Raw genomic sequence first — 20,714 nt, 5'->3', positions numbered from 1 at the left:
GAGTTTCCGGAGGTGGAGGGAGGCTGCAGGCACTGCGGACGGCCTTGTCTTTAGCTCTGCTCGCTCTGCCCAATTACTTTCACTTTCCTTTCCTCAGAAGCCCGGCCCTCACCGTGTGTGGAAAAGCACAGACTTCCTGTTTCGTCCACTGGTATCTCCCTGCCCTTCTCTCAGTCTCCCAGGAGCCATCCCCGGCCGGCCCCTGGACCCAGCAGGGGACAGGAACAGGTAGCAATCTCAGCGTCCAGGTGGGTTTTCGTCTCGGCTGCTTTATTCACTTTTGGTGACTGGCTTTTACAGTTAAGACCCTGGCAGCAGCTGCAGGGTGAAACTCAACAGTTTAAACTGTGAGGCTCTTTCTTTGTAAAATAATGGTTTCCAAAGAGGTAGAGAGGGGATATGGGATTTAATAGGAGACTTAAAAAGAAGACGGATGAAGAGGGGGAGAAAACACACAGTTCGGTTCTTTTTTCCCTAAACTCTAGCCTGTTATTGTGGATGGAACTTGAGATTTGCTCTGTACCTTCCTTGTCCATGCAGAGTGATCCTGCACTCTGCCCCCAAAGGGCAACTCATCCATTATTCATTGTACAAGTGACTAGAGGTAGTTGGGAAGCTAGTGGAACAGAGAAAATAAGGAGAGTACATTTAATTTCCTCTAGAGTGTATTAACTTTTTAATATCTTTTCTTTAAGCACATTCATGATAATTTTCTTGAAATAAATTCCCAGAAGTGGAATTTAGGACTCAAGGGAATACATATTTTAGGGTATTTGGTACTGATTACTAAGTTAACCTCCAGAAAGTTTGGACCTATTTACATCTTCACCAGGACTGTCTATGATTATTGCTATTATTTTTATCGTGACTAATTTGATAGGCAAACGTTATTAAATTATTTTTGTTTGCACCGTTCCGACTACTAGTGAGTTACCATGTTTTTTACATATTAATTGTGCATTTGACTCAGTTGCCTGTTTATGTCTTTTGCACTGAATGTTTGTCTTTGCCTATTCATTTTTCAGACCCTTTTACGTAATACAAACCTGAACGCTCATATATGAGACACGGTAAAATGCGCTAGTGAGAAATGGGACTTTGGTCAGATGAGCTCTGCCTTGCCACCAAATACCTTGGGCTAGTTGCCTAACCTCTCTGTGCTTCATGTTCATCCTTGGCAATCATAACAGATGAAGAATGAGGGTTATGGAGGATGTTCTATTCTGAATGCTGTAGTATAGTCATCCAGGGCCCCTTCCTCTTCTTAGCATGTGATCATTCTGGTGTTTTCTGGCTCTGTGCTGATCTTTGCAATATCCTTCCCCTATGCAGATGGTGAACGGTAGATTTCTTTCCCATCTGTTCGCTATCTTCTAGGATTTCGTCACAATTCTAGATCCCCTGTGGCATCGTCTCTTGTTTTCTAGTACTGTTGTGGATGATTGCTTTATACAGTGTATATTTTTTCCTGTTAACCTTAACTATTTGGGAATGAGGAGAAAGAGACAGGGTCGCTCAATCTGCCACTGGGATTAAATCCCTAGAAATAGTCATTAATTAACAGTTCAACTTTTTCTTCGACACAAGGTGAAGTTGGAAAAATGGAATCCATGTTTGTTTTGTTTTTAAAGAAATCTCTAGGTGATCGAAGTTTTTGTCAGTGACTCCCTTTTCTTGACAATTTGTCAAGAATATCATAGGTACATTTTCTCCCTATTATAACTTATCAATATTTTCTCATGGCCTACCAATGGTCAAATATTGTAATGTCGCATGGGCACGGGAAAAGACATGTCTGTTCTGAGATGTGAAATTGACACATAAAATAAATCAGTCAAGTCACCTTTGCTAATCATGCCTTTCACATCCTTCGTGTTCTTATTTACGTCAGGCCTGTTTGCGTGTCAGAGATTGTAGGCGGTTTAATAAAGTTTCTAAATATCATCAGGTTTCCATCTTCCTACTCGTCCTTGAGCGTTCTCTTTTGTGTGAGCATTGCTAGTGTATATTTAAACTGAGTCCCGGCAATCTTGGTTAACTCAGCTCAATGTAGCCACAGACCATAGTATTTAAGACTACACACCTGGAGCCAGAAAATTGGAATTCGTCCCTCTCTACCACTTCCAAGTTTTGCAACTTAGGGCGAGTTATTAAACCTCTCTCTGTCTCAACGTCCTTGACAATATAAATAGGTGCAATCCAGACTGAAAGGGTTTTGTGAAGATCAAATAAGTTACTGCATGTGAAACCCTTAGTACACAGTCTGGCATGCAGGAAGCTCACGGTAAATAGTAGCTCTATTTAGTACCAGCAGCCCCTTTGGGATTTCAATGTCACACTGTGGGTCACTTTCAGCTTCTGTTGTTGCTGGGCATTGTCACTGCTTCCTATACCCATGAGTCTTTTTGGCAGATGTGGCTTTTCAGACTGCTAAGGGATGCCGTTGGGACCAGGATGCCTGTCTCGAGATGCTGTACAACACGGAGAGCAGCTCCCCTAACTCCTCAGTCTTTGCTTCTCTTTTCCTCTTGTGCCTCTTCTGTAGGAGATTCACCATGACCAGGACCTTGAAAGAGGTTCTTCTACAGCACTTTATACATCAGAAGCTGGAGATTGCTTATGCCATAAACAAGCCATTTCCCTTCTTCGAAGGTCTCCGAGACAATCTCTTCATCACCGAGAGACTGTACCAGGTAAGTCACATTGACCGCTTTGCCATGGCAACCCAGCCCCCACCAAGAATGCCGGATCATTGAGGTCTCAAACCACAAGACCCCGGGGCTTTTAGAATTTGGAAGTTCCAGACAAAAATGGTCATTACCAGGGAAAGAAGGTGTCCAGGGTAGGTGACCTCACACCAGATGGCTTAAAACAAGGAAATGTGTTCTCTCACAGTTCTGGAGGCTAGAAGTCCAAACTCCAGGTGTTGACTGGGTTGATTCCTTCTCGAGACTTCCTCCTGTCTTCTGGTGCTACCAGCAATCCGTGGTAAACCTGACTCACAGAAACGTCACTTAACTCGCTGTTTCCATCTCTACACTGCCTTCTCCTCTCTGTGTCTTCTCCCTTTCTCTTCCCTTACAAGGACACTCGTCACTGTGATTTAAGGCCCACCATAATCCAGGATGGTCTCATCTCAAGATCCTTAATTACATCTGCAAAGACCCTTTTTCCAAATAAGGTCACTTTCACAGGTTTCAAGCGGACATATCTTTGGATATGAGGAGGCACCATTCAACCCACTAAGGGTACCATCTCAACGCTTAAGAGCTTGTGACCCACAGTCCATTCTGATGTGAAGCAAGACAGGCAGTGGGAGATATGGCTATGTGGACAAAAATGGCACTCTTTTCATATAATTTTGGTTGTTTAAAGCGTTTCCTGAGCCCCAAGCCCAGAAAAGTGCTAGCACTGGTAGAACAATCTTCCCCCAGTCTTGGCCTGTTTGGATCCAACCCTTTTTCATATCATAACTCAGATGTCACTCCTCAGAGAGGGTCCTTGGCCCACTCATCTAATTAAGACCCCCTCATTATTCTTCCCCATAGCAATCCATGCTTTCCCTTCATAACACTGCTATCAATAGGAATTGAGTATTTTTTAAATTTGTGTTTATTATTTAATGCCCATCTTCTCCACCTGACAGTGCCTCTCCCCCAACACGGGTAGCACCATGCTGGTCTTATCTGTTGCTAGGTACCCTAGGATGAGCTCACTGAGCCTAGTCATTTCTCAATAAGTATTTTGTAGTTGATTCTCTCCTGCCATGTTTCTCCTTTTGGCCAACCTCTCATCAGGAGGACTTCTCTGATTTCCCATTTAGGCCATTTCAAGTCCAAGAGAGAAGGAAAGAGAGAGCAGAGGCTAACAAGCAATCCACAGAATTGCCACCTGTGACCAACTCTTAGGTCCATTGCTGAAGAGTCCTGCCCAAAGCCTTGGAGAATTACACAGTAGCAGCCTTTGACTCCACTTTCCTTCCTTAACATTTCTCTCTTCCCTCAAATATACCTAAAATAAGGTTCACAAGAGCCTTATTTTCAAGAATGCTGAATTCCTGTGACCATCCATATATATATGAAGCTCCAAAAGTAAACCTGTGGAACTGTGATTTCTCTATGTTAGAGAATTTTACTATTGACATTTTGCACTAAATTCCTTCTTAAGAGAGCAGAATCACTTTCTTACAGCTTAGAAAACCACTAGTGTGTAATAAATCTCCATTCCATGTTATAATCATTTATAATAATCCTTTACTTCGCTTTTAAAGGAATCTCTGGAAGCCTGTAGAAATATGGTCCCTTTATCCAGGGTTGTGTACAACATCCTCACTCAACTGGAGAATACGTTTAGTCTGTCATTTCTGGAGACGTTGTTCAGCCAAATAAACCTGAGTGAATACCCCAACTTGATGACGACCCTCAAGAGCTTCAAAAGGGGTATGAGGCTTCTTGAATAACTTTGGGGCTATAGAAACATGATAGAAGTTGCTACGCTAAAAGTTTGGGCTGGTTTTCTGCCTTGTGGAACATGCACTTGAACTGCCCACTTTCTCTTTGGGAAGAGATGGACCATTCTCTCTCACGAGTGGGACAGGAAAAGCAGCCCCTGGCCCTGGTTCTTTAAGATGAATTTCTAGAGGACACAAACATTTCTGTCTTACCTGTTCTATGAGTTGGGGGGAAATTGTACAATTTAGCATACTGGACAGTCTCTAGGGAAGGGAATGCATAAAGTGACAGAGACCAAGTCTGGCAGAAGGACAAGGAGACCTAGAGAGGAAGAGAAATGGATGGGGATGGATAATAATAAGTATCTTTTTTTTTGAAGTATGGTTGATATACAATGTTGTGTTAGCCTCAGGTGTACAGCAAAGTGACTCAGATATATATATATATACTATTATATATATATTCTTTTTCAGATTCTTTTCCATTATAGATTGTTGTAAGATATTGAGTATAGTTCCCTGTGCTACACAGTAGGTCCTTGTTGGTTTGTTTTGTTTTGGTTTGGTTTGGGTTTTGTTTGTTTTCTGAGTGCTTACTTTGTGCCAGGCATTATCCCAGGCACTTTATATGATTATCTTATGTCATCTTTAGAACAATCCTATGAAGTCATTATTAGCCCCATACGACACATAAGGAAATGAAGGCTCAGAAGAACTTTCCCAAAGTTACTTGTCTGTTAAGTGCAGAGCCAAGAGTCCTACTTGGGTCTCCTAATCACAGGTTCCAAGATTATGGTCACTATTTTAAACTAGGACAGCTGGAGGACAGATTGTAAAGCTAGAGGAGGGAAGAAAGGTAGCTAAAGAGGAAGGAAGGGGAACTGTGGACACAGAGATAGAAAGACAGAGTATGAGAAAGAAGTAGAGAATGAAGTTCCTTGAGGAAAGAGAAAGAGCTGAATAAGTAAAGGAGTATAAAAAGAGCAGTGACATTGCTGGGAAGAAAGCAGCAAGAGTAAGAGGAGCAGGCAGTAAAATCACTTAGTTGAGTCAAAGTACGTGGTTCATTTATCTGAGAACAACAAGGGAAGGACCAGGAGATCACACTGAATTGTGACATTCTTATTAGTGGCAGTGGGAGATATGGCTATGTGGCGGCTAGCCTGTTGATGGCTCTTCATCTGGTCTTTGATATTTTCCCATTAAGAGGCTCCTCCTCAAAGGGAGAAATGATTCCTTGAGCTAAAGGAGCAGCAAAAGAGAAGAGTCCTGCCCCAGGCAGGCACAGCTGCACGTGGGCCTGAGCTCTTGGCAGGATCAGGGCAGTGCTGGGAGAAATATGTGCTCAAAGGCCAGGCTAAGTAAATCTAAGAGTCAGAGGGACCCACACACTGATATGTACCTCCAACCCACCCCACAGCCCTGGCCTGGCTGAGCTCCAGCATCTTTCTGGATCCAACTCTGCGATTTTGCTCTGGGACCCTCTCCAAAATCTGGCCTTACTTTCCTCTTTTTGTTCACTGGTTGAGACAACTTTACTTCTGAAATAAATAGAGTAGAATCATAAAAGAAACCCGACCCTGGCCTTGCAGGGGAATGGCATGCAGAAAGCCCAGGGCCTGGGGTATTGGGGATGGGAGAGAAGTTTGGTGTGGCCAGATCACAGGGTGCAAGGTGAGAAGACATGGAAACCGAGTCTGCAGACATGAGCAGAAACCAGAATATAGAGGTCCTAATACACTGTGCGAAGGAATTTATATTGTCTCTTATTTGCTCCAGGGAGGTGTGAGATATTTATTTCTTAAAACAAGGATGACATTTAACATTATAGCATTGTACGTAATTGTCTAAATTCTGAAGCCAAAACTAAAGAAAATAAATCCCTGGGTACAAAGTCAATCTCAACTTCATGTGTGAAACCACTTTGGTATGAGATCAGAGGTTAGAAGCAGGTGTTATAGCACTAAATGTTCAAATTGAAGAAAGAAAATCTAAAGGGACCACAAATGGTCGATGATGATGATGACTCAGTTCTGCGCACCTGTGAGAGAGTGAAAGACTCCACGCCCTTGTCCTATTGAATGTCAAGTATAAAGAAATCCCCTTCTCCAAATAATTCCGAGGTACTAATGTGTGATCCTTCGCCAATCCCAGTTGTCACTTCCAATGGAGGGTGGGGCAGAATCACAACGATTCCTCTCGAAGCCGCAGCCAACCCAGCAGGAAGGAGCTCCGTCAGGGCACTGCTGCCGCCGCCCACCTGCCAACGCCCCCCATCGAGCCGCCCACCCTGCTCACCCAGTGTCAGCGAGCCCGGAGCACCTGCCCAGCCCAGCGCTGAGATCCTGCACGAGCATCCCAGCCCTGCTGACCTCACCGTGGCTCTCCCCGGAATCACCCAGGAAGGAAGGCTCACTCCAGGTGAGAAACAGACCCTGTCCAACAGCTGTGCAGCCCCAGCCTGGGGTGCCTGTGGCCCTAGAACCTCAGGGTCCTGTCTTTTTGATCTACTCCTTCCCATGTATGCACCACCATACACAGCTCTTTCCAAGAAGGATGTGGGCACTGCCAGGGGCCTGGGTAAGCCCCAGAACACCTGCTTCTCACCCCTTGAACAGCCCAACCCTCTGCCCTTTGGCCCTTGGTACTCTGCCTGCCCCTGACATTTTTTCCACTCTCCTCCCTGACACCCTGTCCCTGTAACCTGTGATTTTTCTTCTTGTCTTCAATGACCAATGACAACTTGATATCCCAAATAAGTGATGAAAATTCACAAGAGACGCCCAAGCTACCCCATTCCTGTTCAGGCAGTGTTGCTTGGGGCCGACTTGCCCAGCTCAAGGTGGCTGTGAAGGGAGGACACACACCTACAAGCCAAGAGGGCTGTGGCAGGAGCCCCAGGAAAAAGAACTGGGAGTGACAAGGAAAAAAACGAGAGGGGGGCCGACGCACGGCTCAGGACCTCTTGTCAGGGATGCCATCACAGCCACTTAGATGCTATCACGTCCAAGAGCCCTGTCAAACCAACACTCAAAACACACTGTTCTGAGCTGGAAAGTAACTTGTGCAACACACCCACCCTCAGTGCTGACCGACTGCTCACCCTCTGATTACAGGGACCTTTCAGTTTCAACCATATTCGTTTTTATATGGTTTGGAGGTTATCAAAATTATTAGAAAAGATGATAAAATGTTTAAAGGTTGCTGGACCTGATTAGCTTCTAAAATTGTGTCATTTATCTCCCCCAACCATCAGGATAAAGGACTTTGATTACATTAAATGTAAATGTGGAATATTATTGGCTGCTGTCAAAAATGGTATCGTGGGTTCTGAGCTCTCCAATACCGAGAATAAAGGGCCCTGTTTGGTCCGGATGTTTTCTCCACCCATCTAAAAAGTACCATCCAAATAAGGTTAGCATAACCAGAAGCCAGTAACAATGAAAGAGTCCATCCTCTAGGTTTTCAAAGGAAAAAAAAAAGTGCCTGTGTTATTAAATTAGTAAGTGACTGATTGAAAGGAAATGATTGGGGAATTCCCTGGCAGTCCAGTGGTTAAGACTTGGCACTTTCACTGCAATGGGCCCAGGTTCGATCCCTTTTGGGGGAACTAAGATTCCGCAAGCCACACAACACAGCCAAAAGAGAAAAAAAGAAAAAGAAAGAAAGGAAATAATTGTTCCCTGTCCCCTCTACCCCACCCTCAAGGGACCTTGGTGTTTGGTTGGCCCATCATTGTTACCTGCTGGAATAGATTGTTCTTGTTCCTCCCACTTCTGGTTCATGCTCTTGGGTCCTCGGATCTGAAATTCCTTTTCTTCCTCTGCTCAGTGTCCAGTGACAACCTGATCCCCCAAATAAAAGATAAAGAAGACACTCAAGAGATGTCCTGTGCTCCTTCAGGCCCCGTGCCAGGTAATCTTGATTTGGACAACTTAGGCTCATGTTAGCTTTCGCATCTACCACGAAGAGAAGCCATTTGGGTCATCCGCACACGGGGCTCTCCTCTCCGCTCTCCATCACCATCTTGGCCCAGCTTATGCTGCTCACCCCATCCTCAGGAGCTTGGAAAGGGAGAGAGAGTTCCTGGGAAGGATGAGGGAGACAGGTCTGGGAAAGATGGACTGGGAGGCGGCACTGAGGGCGAGGGACAGGAGCCCCATTAGTACTTGCCCAAGTGAAGCCAAATCCAGCCTCTATACCCAGACATCGAATTATATCTCAGAGACAGAGTTTGGGGTGAAGCAGAAAAGAATAGTTTTATTGCTTTGCCAGGCAAAGGGGGCCACAGCAGGTTAGTGCCCTCAAAACTGTGTGTCCCAACTTGGAGGGGGTAGTGAGAAGTTTCATAGTAATAGTTCAAAGGGGGCGTGATCAGCTCATGGACATTCTTCTGATTGGTTGGTGGTAAGTGGGAGTCAGCATCATCAACCTTCTGGCTTCAACTGGTCTGGGGTCTACGTGGTTGTGGGCAGCATCCTGTTAACTTCTTCCACCTGGTGGGGGTTTCAGTATCTGCAAAACAGCTCAAAGCTACCCTTATGCATATCCCTTGAGGGGGAACCAGGACCCTGCCCCAAGGCTGCACTATTGTTTCTTTCACCAGGTCCTCCCTTGTCTCCACATCCCCTCTCTTCCCTAGTTAGCATCTGTTTGAACCTGCTGGTTGGAACTCAGGGAAGGTCATGGAGGCTGAATGAAGCCTATTTCCTATACTCAAGAAATGAGAAATGGGGGGACACAGAAAGGCTTTTGTGCCCACGAGCCCCACAGTGTCCTGCTCAGTATCATGACCTGGACTCCAAACACCACTAAGGGGTCTGCAGAGGGAGAACATTCATCTGCCAGGAGGCAATGTGGTGGGAACCCTGGGGAAAGGACAAGGGGCTGAGTCATGGCAGGACTATTTGACTCAGCCACTCTCTGAGGCCACTTCAAGAAGGCAAATGTCCAAACTGCTGCATCAAAATGCAAAGCAAACAGAGACACTGAATTGGTGCTCAGACGTGGACAGTCCTCACTCCCAGCCCTCACCCTGACTGGGGGAACTTTCACATTCAACCCTCGTCATTTGTCCATCATTTGGATTTTTAAGATATTTAAATAATTTGAAATGAAACAAATCATTTTTAAAGTCTAACGACTGCTTGCTAGCTGCCTCAGTTAGCTATTCCTGTGTAAGATGGAATTTGAGACAGATCTCACAGCCTTGTGTGAACAAGGAAGGGACCGCCTTTTGTGAGATGGGTCTTTATCTGTCATGGCTTCAAGTCCTTCTGTCTTTCTTCGTGCAGCAAAAGCTAGAGGAACTTTGTATGTTCTTCCTGCTAACAAGTGCTGGCAAGTACAAGCTGACCCCTGCTTTCTTCGACAGCAAATAGGTGGAAATACATAAGGCACTTAACCTCCTTCACTATTTCTCAAGATGAAATAATCACAGATACAGCAGTTTAGAAAGATCACATCACAGACGTCTGAGCTATAGCATGTACTTTTCATGTGGCAAAAGCATTCATCCTCATTGTGGCCGTCAGAATTCAAGATCACCACGCACACTAGCTGCTGAGAGTCTTAGAAAGGGAAACCTTTCTAAAGGGCTCAAACTGAGCCCTCCTCTGCGGAGCAGTTGTTCCCTGGTTCACTGTGATAATCACACAGGTAGCAGTAATCACAAGTTGATCAAACCAAGGCAGAGCCAGGGAACCCTGGCGAGTCCCCAGACCTGTGCTGCAGGTGCTCTCCACCCTCTGGTTCTCCCACCAATCTCCCTCAGCACTTTCTCGTCAGCCTGTTCTCAGTTCTAACGTGAATTATATATTTTTTGTCAGTGATAAGAGATGATGCTTCTGAACAAAGTGACCCCAAGGAGCTCCAAGAGGCATCCAGGGCACCTCCCAGCAAGAGAGGTAAGGATTGCCTTTCTCTTGAAGATCTCAGGAGGGTGAATTTGGAGCTGCATCTTATCATAAGCACCCGCTAGGTGGTTATAGTCATCGTGCCCAATACAGTTTGTTTCCCATTCACTGCGTCTTCCTCTAAGGCCTTCATGAATATTATAGGGAAACGAGAAGGCATTTATGGCCATTGAAATATGCACCCATCAGAATTGTTTGTTCTGAAATCATCAAGGTCTCCTACACACACAGCTTATAGGGTTAGTCTCACATCCCTCTTTAACTGAAAGTTTGTTCCCCAAGAGGACTCTGCTTCCTCTTAAGACAAGGCTGCATATTTTCTGCTACCACTCACCCCATGGCTGAAGGCAGGTTGGATGCCACCCCTTGCTACAAGCTGCCCCACCCGGCCCCTTGCTCCCCGTCCCCTCCTTTGAGGCTTAGCCATTCAAGTGAAATGCTCACTCCCTTTTCATCACTATCATCTCTTGACTTTCCCACTGCTCCCTGGAAGAACTCAAGGCTGACTTAGAGTCTTTCTGTCACTTCAAGTCCTGCCATCATCCTGGACATCTTCAAGGTACATGTGGATAACAGACCCATCCAATATCCTGACCTCTCAAATCCTTCTTCTGCTTCTTGCCAGTGACCTTTTCTCCCCACCCATTCTTGCCCTCCTGAACCCAAAGGTGACCCACAGGCCTTTTCATCATTTAAACCTGGCTCAACTTCCCAATAGTTAATTTGAGATTTCCTTTTTTTTTTTTTTTGACATTTAATGCTTGAAATTTGCTCCTTCTGTAACTATTGCTCAACTTCTGATCTCTCCTTCTCAGCCCAATCTATAAAAATGAATTCAAAAAATCCCCCCCCCCGATTTCTTCCTTACAATTTGTTTCCTCTGCAGCTGTCCTTCAACCTCATTTGGGTGCAGTCCACTGGCCTTTTGCTTCTCCAATCCATCATCTGCATTTCTTTCATGACCCTTCTTACCAGTTCAGAGCTGAAGATCCATCGTTTCAGTAACCTTCTACTATCTTCACCTGCCTTGCCTCTCTGTCTTTTCCTAGAACTCTCTGGCAGATGTTCGAGGAAACTTGTCTTCTTTCTGCACACTGCATTTGAAATCAGGCACTGCTGGGGACAGGCACACAGCTGAGCAGTGCGTACCCACTGTGTCTTCATAATTCCAGCACAAATGATCCCTCTACACTGTGTCACAGCTCCACTTCCTGTGACAATCCTTTCAAACCTTGAGCAATTTTTTCCAAACCTCTGATGCCTCACTGCCTCCTTTTTTGCATGACAGATGACCTTTCCTCCTGTTTCATAGAAAAAATCAGATGGGAATTCTGTCACTTCCTGCTCCCACCCTGCAAACCCCAACTGCTTCTTTCCTCTCCTTTCCAGCTCCTTCTTTTTCTCCAAGGCAATCCTTCCACCTCTTCTGACAGTATCCATGGTCCCTTCTCTTCCCTGAGAATTCAGCATCTCCCTCTCACAAGGACATTCATTCAACCAATGCCCAAGCCTATCACAGTTCATAAAAGGAACTTTCTCTTGATCTTCATCTCACTTCAGCAGCCTCCATAGCTCTCCCCTCCGTTTCACAACCAAACTTCTAGAAATGAGTTACCTAAACTTATTGTCTCCATTTCTTCACTCCTCTCTCTCCTCTGCCACTTTAGAATTTCAGCATCACCTAAGGTCACCAATGACCTCCTGGCCACTGTGGTTTGAGGACCCAAAATAAAAGCTAAAAATTGTTGACATATGAGGTTAGTAGATCAATGTTTGTAGCTATAAAAGATGATCTGTGTCTTTTCTTTTTAGGAAAGAAGAGAAAAAGAAGTATCTGGTTAACTTCAAGGAAGAGACACCAGAAAAAAAGCCTCCCGAGAGGTAAGATGAGAGCACAAGAGGGGGCTGGAGGCTAGAGACAGCTCATCCTTGTCAGCCATGATGTGGGAGGTGGGATTTTATTCTAAATGCAATGGGGAGCCATTGAAGAGATCTAATCAGTGAAGTGACATGATCCAATTTTAAACGACGAGACCAATATTGGTGTTACATAGAGAATGAATTGGAAATAGAAAAGAATGGAAACAGGGCAACCCCTTGTGAGGGCAGGTGCCGTGGGAGTTGATAGTAGCCTGGATTCAGATCTAGCAGTGGAGATAGAAGAAGAGGGTCTATTCGAGATTAGTTGAAGGTAGAGTTGATAAGCCTTGGTAAATTGGAAGCTGGGGATGAGAGAGAGAAATCAAGGCTTGCTCTTCAAGTTCTGGCTTAAATGGCTGGGTGAGTGGTGATGCCGTTGCTGAGAAAGGATGCAAATATATTGGGAGGAAATTTTTAGAATTCAATTTTTGACCTGCTCGTTTCTAGATTTGTGCTAACCTTCTATGCACGTGTGCCAGGTATGTGCTTCGTCAAGTACTGTGAGGCGCTGAGATATTACCCCCTCCTGCAGAGTGATGTTCTTTATATATATGAATATTGCAGAAACACAAAGCCCCTGGGTCAGGGAAAAGAATTCTTTATTGTTGTTCACAAGCAGCTCAACACGGCAGCATTTTTCCCCCACACGCAGACCCACAGGCTTGAGAAGAGAGCTGATGAAATCTTTCTGTGTGAGTGGCAGGTTATACCCTACAGACACAGGAGAAAGAATGATGGATTTTCTGCCCTGTTTATATACAGGACTAGGACAGCCATCCTCTCCTCCTGAAAAGAGAAAACATTTTTTTTGCTGCTTTCCCCTATCTTTATACTGTATACACTTTTGTGTCTCAGGAGGCTCGGGCTTTTTGCAGAAGCACTGAGCAATCAAGGAAACTTAATTTCCCCACAGTATGCCAATCTGGCACACTCGATAAAAAACCTGGTCCAAAGATACAGATACAAAATTATTTGGCAAAATAAAGGGAGAAGAGAACCCTAACGCTAACACCACCACCCCTCACCTGGCATTGCAAATCCTCTAGGTCCCAGCCTCATTCCCCCTGGCAGGGCCCCTGCCTCTCAATTCTTTGATACATTTCACTTTCCCTACTGGAGGCACCCAGGGACCCCTGGATCCCTCCTGTCTCCTGTATCACACACAGGCCCTAGGGAACCTGGAAAAGTGCTTTACAAGACTCCTCCTCTGCTAAAACAGAGCATCCGGCCATGTTTACTAGGATGTGGCACTTTCTGGCAGCAGGGGTCTCAAGCCAGGAAACAGGAAATCAGCCCCAGTGCTCTGGGATTCCCCCAGATTTATCTGATTGATTTCAAAAGGTTGCACAGAGAGTGAGAGCAGGTGGTGAGTTTGGGGGCGGGGGAGGGGGAAAGAAAGGTGTACACAAGAAAAAATATATAATTACAGAGAAATAGCAGGAGAAAAGTGAGGCACAGGGGTATAGAGATCTTAAAGTGAGGGGACTGGGAGTGTGAGAAGGAGGTCACTGTCAGGGGGAGGAGGAGCGCCACTGGGACCCCAGTAAAAAACTATTCACAAATCACTGTTTGGCCAGGGGCAGCCTTACCTGGGCATGGAATCCAAACGATGCTCCACGTGGCGGAGCAGGTGACTCACAGGGAGGACGACTCAACCAGGAACACAAAGGTCATGACAAGAGCAAAAAAGAGAAGGACAGAATGTGCCCAAACGCCTGCACCAGAGGGTAAGACTGGTGATGGAATTTGTCATCTGAATGCTCAGCGTGGGAGGGTCTCTCCTGCAGCCCACAATAAACCAATTACCTATTACCATAAATAACATATTTTTATGAAAAATAAATATATTTTTCAAATAAAAAAATCAGGTGAGTGGTATCATTGTACATTTTTGCAAATCTCTTTAATGTCTACCTTTATCAAAGATGGCTGGATTCTTAAAAAAGAAAAACATTTTTTCACTATCTTTTCCATGTGCTTTCTTAATATTTTTGTATATATCTTCATTGTATTATATTGAAAGCTGAGAGGGAACATTTTTAATAGCGTCAATCTATATCTTGTTAACAATTGCTTTCTATTTTTAAAGGTTCTTTTGAATTCTTCTTTTTTCTTAATTGAAATATGTTTGATGTACAGTATTATGTTAATTTCAGGTACACTATATAGTGGTTTGACATTTGCATACACCGTGAAATGATCACCATAATAAGTGTAGTAAGAATCTGTCCCCATACAAAGTTATTACAATATTATTGACCTTATTTCTTATGCTGGATATTATATCCCCAGAGCTTATTTATTTTATAATTGGATGTTTGTTTGGGGTTGGCCAAAAAGTTTGTTCAGGTATTTCCTTAACATCTTACAGGAAACCCAAACAAACTTTTTGGCCAGCCCAATACCTCTTAATCTCCTTTACCTATTCCCTGCTCCCCCACCTCCGCCATCAAGGACAGCTGGGCTCTTATCCCTGCTTCTGTATTCAGTCAATTGTGATTTGTTGCTTTGGTTGAAGCGTAGGAAGAAAATCCAGCCTCACACAGATCTGTAGCTGAAAAAGGTGGAGTATTTTAAGTCTTTTGAGATATCTGTGGATATTCACTTTCGATACTACACCAAAACTCAACAAGGGATAGTTTCTTAAAGGTGAGTTGTAACATAGAGTCTGAGACCATATACTCTGTTGTAATAAAATGTCTTATGCTGTCTTGTGTTTTGAGGGGATCTTCTACTCATGATTTTATAATATCATAAACAATTAGAAAATTTTGGTTCACTTAATTTTACAGTGAGCTTGCAACTCAAACAATCACTTGAGTATTAGTCTTGAGACAACGTGGTAGTTCAAGATGCAGCAAACTGCTTCTTTATGTGTTCTACCCAGTTTTTTACATATGCTATTAAAAAGATGTGTCCTTAAGGGTAGACATTTAATTAAATGAATAATTTTAACTGTTTCATCAAGAACATTCTTAAATGAAACTGGCTTTTTTTTCCATGTTGAGTAAGTGGTAGTGAAGAAGGCAATGCTACCTTCTAAGGTTTGGGGACATCGCTCTGATTTGTACTGAGGCACCAGAATTGTCACCTGCCTTGGCTGTTGCTTCATCTATGCAAAAGTCAACATAGCAAAAACAGGCAAAGAACATCTAATTATGAAAACAATTCTGACCTTGAAGGTCTCCTGAAAGTATTGCCGGGGCTCCCCGAAACCTCTGGTCCAGGGGCTCAGATGACTGCCCCCCACTGGACATTCCATTAGTGGAGGAACCACTGCTGACCAGCCTTGCTCTGCTCCTCCCCTGAGTGGCAGACAGGACCAGCGGTAGAATTATTCTCAGGAGGTAGTCGCAGGGTCTCATCAGGACTGGAACCTCCAGGCTTCAGCTCCAGAGTGTGCAAGGTCCTTCCTGGGTCTCTGGGAGATTCCACGTGGACTTTCTAGAGGGCATTTACTGAGATATAAGATGAATGTTGTTTCTTTTTTCAGAGGTCAGCGATGACACTTCAGAGATGGATGAAGGAAAGAGACCCCAGGAGCCACCCAGCACACCACCAAGACTCACCCACGGTAAAGGTGAGGGATTGCAAGTCTCTCAGTATGGTCATCAGGAGCCCAAACTTAGAGCTGTTTTACTCTGAGCCAGAGTTTCTCAGCCATTTTTTCATTATCACTGCCCATTTAGATTTTTTTTTCTAATCATGAACCCTACCCCCCAGGATATTTCAATACTACAAGTATATTATATATCCATTTCTGTACTGGATATATTTATTTGTGCTTTATACATAAAAAGAGTAAGTTTTTTTTCACCCCCAAGAACCAATTTTGGGGCAACTTCCCACTGCCAAGTATTCATGCTCTAAGTATATCCATGGTACTTTATTGCAGTGCCAAGCCATCCAGGTTTTTCCTAAGATCCCAATCTCCATGTTTCTCACATGACCTTTCTGTGAAAATTGAGATGAGAACAGCTCATCATAAACACAAATGTAATACTATGACGGAGCACGAGCGTCTGACATTGTTGTGGATACACGCTGGAAAAATGGTGCACGTTAATTCACCCCTCACCGTGGCCACTGTTACTCACATTGTTACTGTTATCCTTGGAGGGAAGAAAAAAGCAGAGCATTCTTCTGTTTGCTGGTAATTCAGTCACTGTGTCACATCTTCACAGAACTCCCACACAACAAATGTGACTTTCAAATGACAAATATCTAATTATTGTCAGAAAGAATGAATTATATTTGACCGTATTAAAATACAAACTATCATTTTTAACAAGTTTTTCCTGCATTACACTGACTCATACAATGTATATTTCTAATTTTATCCTGAATAATATATTTTATTTTCACAACCACCTTTGGAGAAAGTTGAATGATTTATTCAAATTTGAGAGGTAAAGGATTAATGGGTTTTCCCAAGATTCTGTGGATAAAGGCTGGCTGGCACAGGACTAGCATCTTGGTCCCTAGAACCCTCTTCAGGAACCATCATCCTCCTTTATAATGAAAGGGATAGAAATAATACTGTCAAAGCTTTACCAACTCAGTATTGTCGGAAATGAATGTGGTCACAAAACATAAAGATTGCTTATTTAAAAATCACTTTCTTTCTCATACCTTCTAGATCCCATGGATAAGGGAAGCAAACTGCCTTTGGGAGAATCTCCTGGGGAAAAACGTAAGTGTAAAGAACTTATTTGGTCTCTATTAGGGTGGGTTTGATATTATTTTTACTGGTTTTTATGCCCTTCGGGCTACAAAAGACATCTAAGCCAGAAAAAGATGTGTGCTTTTTTACAGATGTGTGCTTTTCTCAACATAGAAATGTTTTCATACTATAAAAGCAATATGCTGTAGCCTTTGAAATTAGCTTGCTGTGTGTGACAGAAAACCGCATCATCCCCTCCAAAATAGTGGCTATAAAGAATGTATACATTCTTTATGTATATATATACATGCTCATACTACCTAGTCCATCCTATAAACACTTTAAAACACCTTTTTCATTATTGTGTGATTAACAATTTGTTTCAATAATACTCTATTGGTAGTAAGTTAGGCTATATCCAATTGTTATCTGAAAATAGAAATCATATTGTGTGTGTTGGTATCTTTGCACACTTGTCCAATAATTTCCTCAGGATTAATTTCTAAATGCGAGGTTACTTGGTTAGAGTCTATATATCTTAAATTTCATATTTGTTACCAAACTGTTCTCCAGAAAATGTATTCGTTTACATTTCCTGTAATAACACACGAGTGTTCATTAACTACATCCTCATCAACCCAGACATGATAAAACTTTTTAAAAGTTTGGGTATAATTAAAACTAAACAATGCATTTTCAGGGGATTATTGGTGATCTAAAGATGCTTTTTAGGGACGTCCCTGGCAGTCCAGTGGTTAAGACTTCGCTTTCCAGTGCAGGGGGTGCAGGTTCGATCCCTTGTCGGGGAGCTAAGATCCCACATGCCTCGGAGCCAAAAAAACCCTAAAACATAAAACAGAAGCAATATTGTAACATATTGAACAAAGATGTTAAAAAAATGGTCCACATCAAAAAAAAAAACTTTAAAAAAAAGACACTTTTAAAATAAATGTGTCATTTGTATTTCCTCTTTTAGCACTTGCAATTTATGCTTTTTGCCCACTTTCCCAGCATACTATTCATCTTTCGCTTTATCTATTAAGGACAGTAACCCCCTAACGTTACATATATTGCAATTTTCCCCTTTTTCGTTCTAACATTGTGTGGATGATTTTTGAAGTATGGGCATTTAAAATTTTTAAGCAGTCAAATTTGTTCATCTTTTGCCTTTACAATTTGGGTCCTTGGCTAAGGACCTTCCTTCTTTGGCTAAGAAGATCTTTTATATCTATGGCTTATAACAATCTCTCTATATATTTTCTTCTAGTCTTGAAAAAACTGGTTATTAATTAGAAAGTGATATATTTTAATGTTAATAATTTAGTATATCTCTATTACTTCTTTATTCAATCCTTTTCCATTTCCGAGTACTTTCTTCACATAGGTCTCCTGGTTTTCTTGCCTCCCCAAAGTGATGGGAAGATAGAAAAAAATTTTACTTAAAACGTATTGACATTTCAAGCTTGTAGATCAATATCTATAGCTATAAGAGATGATTTTCTTTTCTGTTTTAGGAAGGAAGAGAAAAATACATAGCTGGTCAAGTTCAAAAAAAAGACAGAAAAAAAGTCTCCCAAGAGGTAAGCAAGAAGGGTGAAGTCGTCATTCCCTTAATGTTCATCAGGGTTCTTCTCTCCAGCCACACGGCCACCCACCCGGTGTCACTAGAGCACGGCCAACCCCATCTCGACCCCTAGGTCATCCCATCAAAGGCCCCTCCTCACAAAAGGAGAACCATGTTGATTCCAACAGGTTTCTTTTCTCTTATCACTGGGAAGGAATGGGGTGGAGGTGGGCAGAACGCATCAGTCAATTTTGAGATTAGGACTGTGTCCAGTGCAAGTTCAGAGCCAGGAAGAATAGACAAAGCAAACCTGAACGTGCGGGCAGGATTCAGACTCCCAGTCCCAAACCGGAGTTAGATTCGTTGTCACTGAGTGTTCAGAACCACCTGAAGCAATGCTTAGCTTGCATTGACTCCATGCGTGACAATCATGTGATTTGCAGTATAAGAAACAGAAATGTATGTGGCTCTGCATTTTTCTGGATCCTGTGCTTTATTCCTTTTTGTGCTCATCACCTTTTCTCCTTCTCCTCTGCATTCTCTCCCTCTTCCCCTTCCCCTCTCCTTTCTCCTTCTTTTTGCTTTAGTTCAAGGTGCGCCGGTTGGTGGGGATCCCCTTGGATTTCCAGACCTTGAATTCAGCACCCTGAGAGGGAATCTCCTGTCAGCCCCCAAACATGAATCATGACATGTGTTCCACTGCTTTGGACATTCCCCGAATTTTTCTGTTTGTTTCCAACACCCCTTAATCTTGGGGTTTGACCTGGGTGGGGACTAGGACCTCCTTGCTCGCCCTTCTCCTCCTCTTGTCACTTTCTCTCAGTCCCCAGCGCCGCCACTCTCTCCTTGTCATATGCTGAGTTCTCTCCACCAATGACTTCTAGGAAAACTTGACACTCAGACCTCTAAGCGTCTCCTGTGGGTATATAAAGGTAATTTTTGAAACAAAGAAATCTCTTTCACTCTCAACAAATTTGTGTTTCAAGATTTAGGGTAGCATCTCCAAAACAGCCTCAGCTGAGCAGTTTCTTCTCAGATCTAGCCAGCATCTGCCCCTTCCCTGAAATTTATTGATTTAATAATTAGGGAACCTTGGACATTACAACGTATAAGGGTGAAAAATACATAATTTGAATATTTTCTAAAACATGCTGCCTGTTACACATTCATTCCGCAGAGATGAATTGAGTTGAGGGGTGTGCTGGCACATGTCCTAGGTTCTGAGGACTCAGCAGTGAGCAAAACAGAAAACTCCCTGCCCTCATGGAGCTTAGATTCTCGTTGATACACATGTAATTAATAGTCAGAAAGAGAAGTTGAAGGGGGAAAAGAGAAACAGGAGTTTGGGGGAGAAAGAAAGATACCCACAAGAGAAGAGAGGAGTAATTATGGAGAAATAGCATGATAAAAGTGAGGCAGTGGGTACAGAGGTCTCAAAGTGAGGGAACTGGGAGTGCGAGAAGCTTCGGGGAGGGGGAGGGCCACTGGGACCCCAATGAAAACTCTTCACAAATCGCTCTTTGGCCCAGGGTCAGCCTCACCTGGACGCAGAACCCAAGAGACGCTCCAAGTGGTGGAGCAGGTGACTGAAAGGAAGGACGACTCAACCAGGAGTTCGAAGGTCATGACACGGGCCCAGAAAGCAAGGGCTGAACGTGCCCCAAAGCCTGCACCGGAGGGTAAGGCTGGCGATGGAATTTGTCACCTGGATGCTCCGTGTGGGTGGGGCTCCCGTGGAGCAGGCACAGGGTGACGCAGATGCATGAAGTTACTAACAGAAGGAAGGAGGGGGCAGACGAATGGGCGTGAAGACAGAGCAAGAGTCTCTTGGTCTGGGGGTGGCTGTTGGGAGAGGTAACCGTGTTCTCAGGGTGCAGGTCGCCTCAGCTGTGCCCTGCAGAACCCCATCCCCACTCCCCTGGGTCTACTGTTTACATTTCTATCAGCAGAGCCACCTCTGCTCCACAGAGTCTGGGGGCTCCTCTCTGATTCGGGCGGATCCAGTGACGGGAGTGGCATCAGACTTCGAAGTGGACACATTCTCTGTTTTATTTCTTAATGGTTTATTTCTGGAAGTGAAGTAGATTGGTCAGTGGGTCCGCATATTTAAAATTATCCCATACTGGGAATTCCCTGGCGGTCCGACTCTGTGCTCTCACTCCAGAGGGCCTGGGTTCAGTCCCTGGTTGGGGAAATAAAATC

At 43.8% G+C, this 20,714-nt stretch overlaps 1 protein-coding gene and 1 long non-coding RNA gene across 8 annotated transcripts in view; one reads left to right on the top strand and one right to left on the bottom strand.

Moving 5' to 3' along the window:
- Nucleotides 1-104: 104 nt before the first annotated feature.
- SP110 (SP110 nuclear body protein) overlaps nt 105-20,714 on the top strand; it is a 39,567-nt gene continuing 18,957 nt past the window's right edge. For all 7 annotated transcript variants that reach the window (XR_004482622.2, XM_033425755.2, XM_049712524.1 and 4 more), the window contains exons 1-12: nt 105-248; nt 2,546-2,693; nt 4,271-4,439; nt 6,605-6,871; nt 8,282-8,365; nt 10,279-10,356; nt 12,178-12,246; nt 13,863-14,012; nt 15,779-15,865; nt 16,925-16,978; nt 18,463-18,528; nt 20,042-20,191. Coding sequence is in view for 6 of the 7 variants with exons in the window: in XM_033425755.2 (XP_033281646.2) it covers nt 2,556-2,693; nt 4,271-4,439; nt 6,605-6,871; nt 8,282-8,365; nt 10,279-10,356; nt 12,178-12,246; nt 13,863-14,012; nt 15,779-15,865; nt 16,925-16,978; nt 18,463-18,528; nt 20,042-20,191 (1,312 nt within the window). In the remaining variant the exon portion in view is untranslated. The remainder of the gene's footprint in view (nt 249-2,545; nt 2,694-4,270; nt 4,440-6,604; nt 6,872-8,281; nt 8,366-10,278; nt 10,357-12,177; nt 12,247-13,862; nt 14,013-15,778; nt 15,866-16,924; nt 16,979-18,462; nt 18,529-20,041; nt 20,192-20,714) is intronic.
- On the bottom strand, nt 13,953-17,950 carry LOC117200877 (uncharacterized). The gene is made up of 4 exons (XR_007478518.1): nt 16,383-17,950; nt 16,128-16,239; nt 15,461-15,725; nt 13,953-14,066 (listed from the first exon to the last, which is right to left on the bottom strand). It is a non-coding gene; the product is annotated as an uncharacterized LOC117200877 (long non-coding RNA).

This window comes from Orcinus orca, chromosome 7 (assembly GCF_937001465.1).
Source record: "Orcinus orca chromosome 7, mOrcOrc1.1, whole genome shotgun sequence".
Taxonomy (NCBI): domain Eukaryota; kingdom Metazoa; phylum Chordata; class Mammalia; order Artiodactyla; family Delphinidae; genus Orcinus; species Orcinus orca.
Note: the sequence above shows the minus strand (reverse complement) of the source record. Positions and strands in the feature narration are given on the sequence as shown.